The sequence below is a fragment of the Apiospora aurea genome (assembly GCF_038362705.1).
Source record: "Apiospora aurea strain CBS 24483 chromosome Unknown utg000007l_segment0_segment0, whole genome shotgun sequence".
Classification (NCBI taxonomy): Eukaryota; Fungi; Ascomycota; class Sordariomycetes; order Amphisphaeriales; family Apiosporaceae; genus Apiospora; species Apiospora aurea.
The window spans coordinates 103,368-115,828 of NW_027117394.1; the positions used below are offsets into that span (position 1 = coordinate 103,368).

The 12,461-nt window shown below is 56.0% G+C and overlaps 4 protein-coding genes across 4 annotated transcripts; 1 reads left to right on the forward strand and 3 right to left on the reverse strand.

Annotated features, from left to right (window-relative positions):
* Positions 1-92: 92 nt before the first annotated feature.
* On the reverse strand, positions 93-1,905 carry PG986_010338 (uncharacterized protein; the record flags this gene model as incomplete). The annotated part of the gene is made up of 3 exons (XM_066846560.1): positions 93-605; positions 662-1,527; positions 1,602-1,905. 3 exons carry the CDS (start codon positions 1,903-1,905, stop codon positions 93-95), a joined length of 1,683 nt encoding a protein of 560 aa, XP_066696051.1.
* A 2,526-nt stretch (positions 1,906-4,431) lies between these two features.
* On the reverse strand, positions 4,432-6,601 carry PG986_010339 (uncharacterized protein; the record flags this gene model as incomplete). Its single annotated transcript, XM_066846561.1, has 3 exons — positions 4,432-5,754; positions 5,798-6,098; positions 6,165-6,601. The coding sequence occupies 3 exons, from the start codon at positions 6,599-6,601 to the stop codon at positions 4,432-4,434; spliced, it is 2,061 nt and encodes a 686-aa protein (XP_066696052.1).
* Positions 6,602-7,909: 1,308 nt separating this feature from the next.
* PG986_010340 (uncharacterized protein) lies at positions 7,910-8,803 on the forward strand (the record flags this gene model as incomplete). Its single annotated transcript, XM_066846562.1, has 1 exon — positions 7,910-8,803. One exon carries the CDS (start codon positions 7,910-7,912, stop codon positions 8,801-8,803), a length of 894 nt encoding a protein of 297 aa, XP_066696053.1.
* An 843-nt stretch (positions 8,804-9,646) lies between these two features.
* Positions 9,647-10,919, reverse strand: PG986_010341 (uncharacterized protein; the record flags this gene model as incomplete). The annotated part of the gene is made up of 2 exons (XM_066846563.1): positions 9,647-9,910; positions 10,584-10,919. The coding sequence occupies 2 exons, from the start codon at positions 10,917-10,919 to the stop codon at positions 9,647-9,649; spliced, it is 600 nt and encodes a 199-aa protein (XP_066696054.1).
* Between the last annotated feature and the right edge of the window lie 1,542 nt (positions 10,920-12,461).

The following is a 12,461-nucleotide window of genomic DNA, read 5'->3' on the forward strand; positions in this document are numbered from 1 at the left end:
TCTACGCTGGCGTTCTCACGTTCTACGCTAGTATCTTGAAGGCCAGCAGATGAGCCAGCGATCCCAACTCATCCAAAGTGCGGCCTTCAACGCTAGTCATGGTGTTTGTGGGCGCATTGGCCGCGTCTCCGAAGTCTAGAGACAGCAGACACACCCTCCTTGGATAGACCCCTCTGATCGAAGCCACCACTCGCCCTCTTGTTGAGTTGACTGCCGCCAGCCTGCGGGCTAAGATTCGGAGACGTCGGCGTGACTCCGAGTTCCGACTGCGCATCGTCGGTCGCGAACACGATCTCGCCCCCCACCAGGGTCAGCAGCACCCGCTGCCGCCCGATCTCCTCTTCGGGGGCTCGAAAGTAGTTCTTCTCAAGTACGACAAGATCGGCCAGTTTGCCGACTGCGAGCGAACCGATGGACGCGTCGGCGCGGAGGAACCGCGCGCCGTTGATGGTGATGGCGCGTAGTGCCGACTCTCGGGAGATGGGATCACCGGGGAAGATGCCGTCATAAGGGGCGCCGAAAGAGGCGGGAGAGTTTGGGTTCGTCGGATCGCCCGACCGGGTCACGGCAGCTTTGAGGGCCAGGAACTCGTCGAGCGGATCAATCTGGGTTATCTTGTTAGCATACCTGCAGCTGGTCTGATGGCAACACTGGGTTTTACCGGCCAGTCACTTCCATAAACAATAGGTCTGCCAGCCTCTTCGATCCTCCTATGAGCTTGCAAGTTCCCCTGCCTGTAGTCCCCGAGCGTCGCAAACGTGGAAGGGATGTAGAAGGAGCTCGGCTGCGCCCACTGGAAACTCATGATGGGATCAACGCCCAGCTCGGCGAACCTGGCCCAGTCGTCCTGGTGCGAGAGCTCTTCGTGCGCCAGCCCGAGCCTGAAGCCCCCCCTCTTGCGGTCGGGATGCTTCTCCCGGAAGGCCTGCGCAGCATTGAGCCCGTAGCGCACTGCGAGATCGCCGTCGACGTGGAGTTGTGCGTCTATGCCGGCGAGGAAGAGGCCCTCGAGGGTGGCGCTCAAGACCTCCTGGCTCCAGTAGGGCTCGTTCATGGTGCTCGGGTCAGGCGCCCACTCGCCGCCGTCGGTCTCGGAGTCGTTCACGGGGTTCCAGTACGGGTCGACCACGGCAGCTGTTCGGGCCGGATACGTGATGACGCCATCGAGAAACCCTTTGACGGCCTGCCATTTCATCGTCGGTTTCGGCCCGACGGTCGAGTTGTCGTTCATGGCTTTGATTGCAGCGACAGTGTCTGCCACGAGTCCTTCCACGTCATCCCCTAACGCGGGAGGCTCGATGGAGTAGTCAAAGTAGGCGCGGGCGGTCAGCTCGCCGCTAGCTCGGAGTTGACCGAACAGCGTGAAGGCGTCGGGGCCCGCCGACGCCTCTTGGAATGTAGCGATTCCCGCTTGGCGCAGTAGACGAAGAGCTGCCCGACAGGCTTCCAGTCTTGCGGCTTCCGTGGGCGGAGGGAGATTGACCAGTCCGCGAGCGGCGTCCTGCAGGACGCCCGAGGGCTCTTGGCCTCCCGGAAAACACTCAATTTTTTTGTTGGGAGGATTGGGAGTAGTGGTTGTGATGTTGGAGAGTTCATGTCACACTTGAGCAGGCCCAAACCGCCCTGGAGAACGTGCATGTGGGAGTCGATGAGGCCCGGCATGACCATGCGCCCTTGGAGGTCAATGACCTTGGTATCGACACCAATGGACGCCTCGACATCTGCATCTTGGCCAATCGTGGAGATGTAGCCCCCTTTGACGGCCAAGGCTGCCGCGACGCTGGAGGCGGCGTCGAGGGTGTAGATGCCGCCGTGTCGAAACACCAAGTCGGTCGGCCCTGGGGCTGTTGCGCCCGCAATTGAGGCGAGCCCAAGACCGAGAATGAGCCTCGGCTTGTGGGGCATGTTGCGCAGTGAGGTTGGTCAAGACGGCCGTAATTTGCGAATTTGCGAGGCACGGGTACGCAAAAATGGGAGAAGCAGGCCCCTTTCATTTCGTAGGCTGACATCCACATCGAAGTCCGCCTCGGATGCGATACTGTGCGATGCGCAATCATCGGGACGACTCAACCGGACAGCATGCACCCCAGAGACGCATTACCCGACAAGTCGTAAGCGAGTTGTGCCGTCTTCGCCGTCCTTGATGGAAGTGTGCCCTTGGCGTTGAGGAATGCCCGTCTTGGGGACTTTCCAAGCGTGCCCCGTATTTCAATTCCACCCGGAGAGATAATAAGCAGTTGCAGGGGGCTGTCCCGCTAATCTAATCAGCGAGCCGGACCCCTTTTCCTGGGCTCGGAGCGCGTACCTGAGTCCTAACTTGATCTATATGCGTATGATTGGCAAGGCACATCACTTTTGATGCTATCCAGTGGTCACATTTAAGCTGTTCATATCCATTACAACTAAGATGCAACCCCTACTGGCTGCCCCCCCTTCACTGACCCCCCTAAAATAGATGTAAAAATCAACAACAACAGCAATAGATAGGTCAATTGAGCAACACACACTGCATTTTAAGGTCTGTTTCGGCTCGTGCGCACTACAATAGAGTCACCCTCACCACCAGCTCGATTTGCATCAATTTCCACCACCTCACCGGCGCCCCTTTTCGGCCTTTTCCTTGGCCTTCCTTTTTTGACGTCCTCTTGAACCTCCCTGATGTTTGCCATATAAATAAAGCCCTCATTGGGGTCCTCATCGACATTCCTCCTCTTTTGAGCCCTTGTTTTCTCTAGATCTGCCTCTAGACCGGCCTTTTCCTGCTCTAACCGGCCGATCCGAGCCGTTAAATTATTAATACTCTTGCCGAGCTTCTTCCATAGCAACTTTCTAGTTGGATCACCGGTGGTGACCTCTATACTAAGCATCGCAGCCCCTAAATCTTTGACCTGCCGGCTGTTTTTCGGCGTCTCGATCTTTCCAGCCTTCGGTTCAGCTGGCTGGCGCGCATCCTCGGCGGCGATGGCTTTATCGATAGCTCGCACCATGTTGGTGCGACGGAGCCTGTTGTTCATCGGCTTGTCGATATTAAGGGGGTAGATGCCAGTTGCTGTCCATCCACCAGCGATGACCTTAGGGGTAAAGGCCACTTTGCGTGCTTTGGCCCAGGCTCGAAGGAAGTCCCCTTTTCTGACGTAGCTGTCATTGGTAACGGCGCATGCCAGATCGAGCTCCCTTCGGAACCTCCTTTTCAGGACCCCAAAACAGCCAACATCCAGGGGCTGGAGCACATGGGAGCTGTGTGGTGGTAAGTAGAGGAGCCACACCTTGGCCTCCAACGCCGCCAGTATAAAGTCATTATCGATATGACTTCTATGTCCATCCAGAATTAGGAGCCTCCATTGGTTAGGTTTATTAGGCTTGGTCAAGGGGATGAAGATCTTTTTTAGCTATTTCAGGGCTATAGGATTAGAAGTCCATCCTTTTGGTGACGCTTTGAAGGCCTAGTCCTTATATTCGCAGTTGACTTTATTCTCTTTTTGAGGGAACCACTATTGCTGGACCGATTAGCTTTTAAATATAATTAAAGGCGGCAGGATATCACTAACAACACTGATGCACTCTAGAATAGTTACCTATTCGCGATTAGCCGAGTCGTTCCGCATTAGACTTTAATAGGCGGCAGGGCCGATCACCATAGTACCCTCCCCCATCGTTATCGCAGTTCCTACTTCATCGGCGTTGAATCTAAATCGAGGGGGTATGCTTGCGATAATGGCAGTGTTAAGCCGATTAAAAAACCCTCGCACGGCCCCGTCTAATATGCATGCGAGGCGCCGGAAATCCATCGCTTTGGCACGCACGATCCTAAAGGCCAGATGGCGTCTTAAAAAACGGTGCACCCATCGCTTGCCGATAAGGTGATCGACCCCTTTTGTAAAGAGGATGCGCTGAGCGTACATGCGAAACAGCCGGTGCGTTAGTGCGTAGCCTAGGCTGGCTTGGAAAAGGGCCTATTTGGCAAAAAGGTCTCTTCGGCAGGGGTGAAGAGCTGAAGGGCCTCATACTTCTCTTTTTCGAAGGTTGACCCCTGAGTCGGTTGCGAAGGGTGCCCCTGTTGACGTTGTGGTCTTTGGCCGCACGGTTGATGCTTCCGCCGGCCAGCACGGCCTGGACCGCCTGCGCAATGCGAGCTTCTTTGGTCATGTTGGTGGTGGTGAAAAGAGGAAAAAAAGAGGAAGAGATTAATCTACTTCAATTGGGAGACGAGTGAGATTTGCCCCCTTTATATACTGTTGTTATTGCTCAGGGGCTCTAGAATCATCTAAAATCAGGAGGGGTCAATCAGAGGGGGGGCAGCCAGTAGGGGTTGCATCTTATGCGCTACGTCACCACTGCTCATCTGACCAAACCCGTAAATTATGAGAGGCCTAGAACTGCCAACCGCCAAGGCTCCAGGTCGTTTCTGAAAGGCAAACGTGTTCTACATAATCACGATATCACCTGCATCAAATACATGTGGGAACTGAAGCTAGACCAAGTCCCTGTTGGCTCGCCAGGGTTGGCCTCGCCAGAGTCCACCTTGACCGGGGCAGCTATCTCACGGAAGTCCAACTGGACTAGGATGGCTATCTCATCTGGGTGTTCTGGTGTCACTGGAACGGCGAATTCAACAAAATGCGGCGGCCCATTTTGCAGTTCATCCTCGTTCTCAATGACTGATCCGGTCCCTGCAGCAGGTCCACCATGTTCATTGTCGTCCCTGTGGCCGGTTCCATGTGAACTGGGCTTCAATGGTCTGTTATTGAGCAGCTTCTTGGCATCGCGTTGGGACAGTGCTTCTCGGATTTTGGCAGAGAACGGAATCCTCTCGTATATGGAAGTGATGTCGCCTTGATGCGGACAAATCTCTTCACTACTAATCATGTCTGGATCGAAAGAAGGGCGGTTTTGACTGAGTCGGTCCATCAGCTGTTGATGTCTCGTTTTCTCACACTGCTCATCTCGGGAGTCTCCCTGTGGCTCATGGGACGCAGGATTTCCGTGCGGGTAAATCTGCTTGTAGGATGGCGGCTGTACTAGATTACCCTGGTTCTGACTTGAATGGGATGCATTGTTGTCAAGTCTGTACCACGTATCCGCAGAGCTGTAGCCTGGGTTTTCGCCGGATGAAGGTGTTGTGTTCACTGCATTTGGGTTGCTTGGGCCAGACCAGCAATCCTTCGAAGGCAAAATAACTTCAGTTCTTGAGGAATCGAGGGTCATGTCCAGGGCCTCAGAACTTCCGCAATCGGTAGTCTCGTTCAGAAGCTCGCTTGTGGACTTCTCTGTAGATGTTGCCCTGGGGTCTTCGCAGCTTGTTACCTCGACGGAATCCGCCATGGGTGAGAGGTAGGATTCGATATTGAAGTCAGAGTCCGGCAGTTCCGCTCGAGAGGTATAACTATCCAACTCACACAACACCGGTGTGTAAGCCATTTCAACAGCACGATACTCCTTTGGTCGAGAACTTGGCAAATCCGGTGTTGACGAAATCCGCCTAAAGCGAAATGCCCGCGTGAGCCATTTCCTTCGAGGCCATCTTCGTGCGGGCCATGACAGTTTCGGCGTCGTCGGTGTCTCTTCCAAACTGGATTTCCGTACGGGCCCTGCCAATTTTGGTATCGTCGTCATCTCTTCGAAACTGAATCTCCGTTTAAGCGGCTCGTAAAAGCTAGGTGTGTTAATGTCATTCTTTCCACCATTTGCACTTGCTGTCTTTTTCAGATCCTGACTGTCTATCCATTCCATGGTCAGATCCCCGGCAATAGCTGTCTTCCCACTTATACCCATAGGGTTATTCCCGTTTTCGTCACACGCGTGGGTTTCCTTGGTGGCGGGGCTTTTCCATTCTTTGAGAAAGTTGAAGAGTCTCGATACCGTGGTGTGTAGCACCACCGCCAAAAATGGTACTGGCAGTGTTGCTTGCGTTATTATGAAAGTCTCGTGCTGCGCTGAGGAGGCTTTCAAGGTTCTTGAGAAGATAACGGTCGGATCTGTCGATGGAATAAGAGCCGAAGTCACGCGCGGCTCGATCCGAATTCTCCAAATCCTGCTTCAGCCGTCTCAGCTCACGAACGGTCGCGTCATGTGAGGTGTTGCTGCGGAGGGAAAGAGATCTTGGGAGCATCAGCGATCGAGGTCATGATGACGGTAAGTATTGGCCGACAGCATTATATTCTTACACGTTTATGATCTGTAAGAAGGTCTGTAGCGCCACGGTTGAGACCTGGATCTTATCTCGAAAAGACGCAGCTTCCTCGGCATGCCTACGCATCTTCGTTGTCATTCTCGCCTTTCGAAATACCGAATCACCACGCGCCACACCGCCTACGCGCCCAACCAGGGAGCTAAGTTCGTCTATTGTCTTCTGGCAGTCGTTGATGGCGATGCGACTTTGATCCCAAACGGTGTGGTCAATTGCCGCCAAGGCGAGACGATTCCCCCGGCAGTCTTGGAATGTTTTGCTGATGGAACGAAGAAGCCCGGTAAGGATGTTGAGGTCGTTGCAGAGCGCGGCGTATTGAGCGTCGGCATGGCGGACTGATTGCAGGAACTGGTAGACCTTTGCAGATGCGTCTACCAGTGTAATAACTGACGCGGTGATTGATAAGGGATCCATCGTGTAATAAAGCACTGTCTAGTGAGACCCTTATTGTGGAATTTGTTTTCGTGTAGGTCGAGCTACGCTGGCATCAAACTTATATCGTAATCGCTCCGAACTGAAGGAAGGACCAGTGTACTCAAAAGTGGCGGCGGTTTTGTTCCAAGTTTGCGTCCTGGCCCAACAGATTCGAAGAAACTACTCCCGGGCGTATGGCGCGATCTAGATGCACCCCAACCAAGCCTCTCGTATCGAGATTCAACCCTGCAGGGTGCCTTGCAGAGTCCGTCACCGGCAGGTATGCGGAGAGTCCAATCACGACGGGCCACATGCCTGACTCTGCGTGGGTGATTTTACACTTGGAGCCGTGTGCGGGGCACATTTCCGGTCAATCTTTGCTGCTTGTCGTCCGCTTGCTGTAATGGTTGGCCATCCTGCACTTACGGTGCCGAATATGCAAGCCACAGGGATACAGCCCAGTACGAGGGCTGTCCGCCAAGCAAAGAACAGCCATTTTGGATGGATGATGTGGTCGACGGTCAGCCAACTTATCCCATACAGCATAGAAAAGAGGTCTACTTGCCTGAGAGGTAAAGAAGTCGTCACGATTGTGCCTGGTGTTGTTGATGGGCAAACGCATCGAGGCGCTCTGCAGTAGTACACTTTGAGGATTCCGCCCCTTTCTTGGGACCAAGCATAAGTTTGTGGCAAGGAGCCAACGAGAGATCGACGGGCCTCTTTGTACCACAACGCCGCAGCACCGTTGGCTCGTCGGTCCACGAAGGGGTTGACCCACGCCAGGGCCGTTACGTCTTCTAGGTGCGAGAACGTCAGCATCAAATAAGGCAGAATCTCCGCCCGCAGGCCGCCCACTGCGCGTCCACTGCCAGGGGTCCTGACGGCGTCGACTAGGAGACTACCGCTCTACGGGATACCACAGGCCGGCGGGCGCATGTGCTTACGCGGGGAGGTTGGTGTCGTTGATGATTGTGGCGGAGACTTGCAGGCCCAGCGGAGGGGCACTTCCCGGGGCGTTGAGACACTGACGTAGCACCAATTGGAGGGCTGTATGCAAGAAGCGCAGTAATGGATGGACACTTACATCATCGGTGGAATGCCAATTGCAATGGTGCCGGAATCGGACCGTTCCTCCACCGCGTCTTAGTCAGACATGTTCTGCCCATTGGACATATCTCGCCTTTGTATGGTCTTAATTGCACTTTCGAATCATTCCTACCCTGATTCTTGCCAATCACTCTATATTCGCAGTACTAACTTCGCAAAACACCAAAATCCCAATCTCGTCTGACACCCGACACCGCCAAGATGCATCTGTCCGCCCATACCTGGATGCGCCCGGAGCCGCTCGAGCACAGCCTCCAGCGCCTCAGCAAACTGGGCTACACCAGCATCGAGCTGGCCGGCGAGCCCGGATGGTACCCCGCCGGAGGGACGCGCGAACTGCTGAAGAAGTACAACATCCGGTGCTGGGGCACCGTCACGATCCAGTACGGCACCCGTGATCTGACGTCGGCTGACGTGGAGGAGCGCCGCGCCACGGTCCAGTACATGAAGGACGTCGTGGCCCTGTCGGCGGCGCTGGGCGGGGAGATTACGACCATTGTTCCTGGGCGGGTGGGCAAGACGGTGGCGACGGCGTCGGCCGGGGAGGAGTGGAAATGGGTGGTGGAGTCGCTGCGGGAGGTGGCGGCGTTCGCGCAGGAACAGAGGATCCGCGTCGGCATCGAGCCCCTTAACCGGTTCGAGACGCACTTTTTAAACCGCACCGACCAGGCCCTCGCGCTGGCGGACGAGGTCGGGTTTGGCTGCGGTATTGCGTTTGACCCGTTCCACCTGGCGCTCGAGGAGCGCGATATGCTGGCGGCGATGCGGGCGTGCGGCGGACGCGTCGTCGACTTCCACGTCGCCGACAACAACCGGCTGGCCGCGGGCGAGGGCTCCTTCGACTGGCCCCGGATCATGCAGACGCTGGCCGAGACGGGCTACGACGGCGGGCTGGCGGTGGAGTGCATGCCGCCCATCGACCGCAGCCCCCTCGGCCGGTTCGGCGCGGAGCAGTTGGGGACTGGGGAGGCCCGCGAGGATGTGCCGGCGGGGCAGCTGCAGTTTATCGTTGATCACGGGTCTGCGGTGCTTTCGGACGAGTACTACACCCAGCTCATGAGGACGTCAGCAGAGACGATGAAGCAGTTCGTCTAGATCAGTCACAACTGGGCTGAGCCAGCGGATGGCACTCCTGAAAGGCTTTTCCGCTTCGAGCTTATCAGCCTAGGAATATATGGGGTTGTTCACTACTATTAGACCAAAGAACGGAGAATACGCCAGGAATGAGTTGATAAAGTAGATCTTCCAGGATCCCAATCGCGGAAGAGGACCAACTTTGCGCGTCATCTCGGCCATTGGCCGTCCAATTGCTGAACTTCAAAGTACCATAGAAGAATTAAGGCGGGAATAGGAAACGGCATGGGATAGTCGCCGTGGTGGACACCGAGTCCATCACCAGAGTGGCAGGCATACGCCATAAGCAGCGGTTGTGCCCAATGCCGCGGATAGGGACAACTCGTCACCCAGCCAGCAGGTTTCATGCGGTACTACATAAATCATGGACAAGCCTGAGGAGGAAGGTCGACACACGTGGCAAAAGATGAGACACACAGAGGCTCCGGTTACCTGCCGGATCTGCCGAACAACGCAAGGGTCATCAAGGCGAGTACATATCGAGAGCTGAGCCGATCCAATGTCAGCTGGAGCCAACCAACTCACGATCAAAGGAGCTCAACCTTTGACGGCGGGGATGCCAAACACGACGCTACACTGCCGTCGCTCCGCTGGATCAACATGTGGCTCATCTCAGTCTTGACGAGGGCCTGGGCTCCGCGGTATCAGGACTCTCCCTCGAAGTGAAGCCGAGACTGCCCTGGTCGGCATTTGGTAGGTACCTGGACATCAAGGAGAGACGTAGCCGACTCAAGTCACGACTGACAGCAAGATAGTCCTGGACAAGATCCAAGCCATCTACCAAAGCCGACCAGCATGGCTAGGTTATGCCGACGAGTAGCATGAAGAACCCCGAGCCGTTCGACATTCGGATATAGCCTCGCCATCCTGCACTCGGGTGCCCCGGCCATATCGTGTCGACGCTTGGAGATCTGTGGCAAGGTTGGTATCATCGGGGACCGCGACCTCTGCTGCCTGGGGCCGGATATAAGGCATGGGAACGGAGCCGGCGCCACGGGTTTGACCCAGGCGTGCCGATATCTGCAGATCTGGCGGCTGAGCTAATGCAATGGGGAGACTCCATGCTGCCTACTCTGTCGGTGAGCATGTACGCTAGAGGCCGAACCAGCCTGATGGAAGTCGGGTGGCTCTACTCCATACGCTATCCTCAGATGTTCGTCGTTCTTGCCAACGGAAGATTGTTTCGGTGTTGCGGAGTATAAATATAGCAAAAAAAAAAAAAAAAAAAAAAAAAGCTGACTGTCGGCCCATTCTATGTCATGCATCACGCCTTGGCCAGCCTCCTAGACCGACCGTTTTGTTGCGGGGGAAACGAGACGATCTGGACACCCGAGACGGATCCCGCTGCGAACGCGGAGGCCACGCAGATCGACGCCATCCTGCGGCACTAGAAGACGCTTTACAAATCTAGGTCACCGCCGTTCTGCAAATCGTATCGGCACCACGCGTGCATGGCGGCCATGCATGAGTAGCTCGGGACCCGGACTGCTCCTCGGTCGCACACCGCACCGGGGGCTGAGCAACCTGCATGGAGATGGAGATCCTGCGTTGGGGAATCACGAGGTATCTGTGCCACGCGCCGCCCCTGCCGCATGCTGGAGTTTCCCCCTCCAGCGGACGGAATGCGAGGCCAGGAGTTCGTCGAACATCGGTCGAGGTCTTCCGCGCACCCAGCGCCTCGGGCTACTGGACCCCGCCAACTGCATGCAGCGATCGTCTTCGGTTCTCTGAGTCATCGTACTCGTACGACGACTGGACAGACAGCCATGCTGCCATCGTGGTCGTCGGAGACACCGGCAGCGTGGCCGGCCCCAGCGTTGCCGAAGAGCCCCTCCAGTTCTCTCAAGGGGAGGGAGAGGGAGTTAGGGAGTGGTCGAGTTCGGGCCCCATGAGTAAGGAGAGCCCATAAGAGAGCCCATAAGTTCTGGCGCCATGACGGGGGCATTCTGACCCAGTCTTGGGTTCGGATCTGCCAGCTTTTTGGTGTGCCCTTCGCTTCGGAACAGGATCCCTCAACGAATTGCCTCCAGGCGTCCTCCTTTGTGTGACGAGGTGAGTGTGTGATCTGGAGATCCATTGTTTGGTTTCGATATTACCGAATATGGAACCCGCCTAGTACGAGCAGCGGTCCAGCGCCAGTGGTGAGGAACGGGCCACGCACCAAGGCCTGCATGCCATCCTGAGTGGATGGGAGGCGGCCTATCATTGACCCAGCGAGCGGCAGGGTCTGGGGTCAATAAACCAATATTCCACCCGCGCCCGCGCCCGGGCCCTCAGCACCCTCACTAAACACCGCTCCATTGCGATTGGTCCAATATTTGCGGACACGGACACACACACGCGGTACACGGTGGCTTTTCTTCTCTGTCCCGAGGGGGACACTGTAACGAAAGTAAATATTGACATTTGGCTTGACGTTGACACTTGCTTGACTGGCACCAAAAAAGCCTGTTTGGCTAAGCTGTCTGCCAATGTCAGTCGCGCATATTCTTTCATGCGCGGCTCGACCTGGGCATGCCGGTGGGGGTTTGGCTGGTCACGCCTCTCGGGCATTTCATTTCGCATTTGGCATTTCGCAGTAGTAGGTTACACATTCCGCGACAGGGTCACATACTTATTGCAGGCAGCTGTGAGGGTCGGGCAGGCCGACTTGACGAGGGCTCGTGATGGGGGGGGTCCTCCAAGGGCTGAACTGGATCGAGATGCGGATTTGGCGGGTAACGCAACCGGGATGCTCTATTCAATACAATTTTCCAGAAGGCCGTAGGGTGGTCCCTAGCCTGCTTGGCCCTCTGCTTGGCTCTCTGCTTGGCCCTGACGTTCTGCCTACTGCACAGTAGGAAGGCTAGTGCCCCAGCAGGGAAAGGAGGGGTTGTCGAAACCCACTGTGCGTGTGCCGCGGAAATCATAAAGGCCGACGACGACGCCGCTACGAAAAAGCTAGCACCACGCGGTAGCCCAGGCAGCCTGCAGGACCTCATTTCGTGATGCCGGCACGAACGAACGAATGACTCGATCTGGACATTCGTCCTTGGCTCTGCGACAGGCCACATCACATTGGCGCACACTCCAGAGAGCCAATTTCCACCGTGTGCTAGTACATAGCGGATAGTGTTTACTTGCACTTGCTCCGACCGGAGTGGATGGATTGGCTCATTGGACGACAGAGAGAAAAAAAAAAGCCAAAACAAAACAACAACAACAACAATCAAAGCGGGAATCCTAAGCCCGTCGCTACCGTTACTTGCGACGATGGACAGCCACTGGCGAAACTTTGCGTCAGCCAATGCCCGGCCATGCGACCTGGGGGTTGATTGTTTTGAAGCGGCCTGAGCCACCGGCCAGCACGCAGGCCCAAACACAATTCCAAAACGGCAATTGCACAGAGTCATGTGTCTCGCGTGCTGGGTGCGTCGGCATGGGATTGGGATGGACGGATTGACCAATGATGCGGATGGTGGAGATGTCAGCGAGTGACTGCAAGGCCATGCCACTTGTGGGCTGGGCTGGGCGGGACTGCAATGCCCAGTGCCAGTGCCTCGAGCTGCCAGGCACCAGGAGCTATGGCTCGCTTTTGGGAAGTTGGTTTTAGGGGGGCCCTGAAGGGGGGGGTCATGCC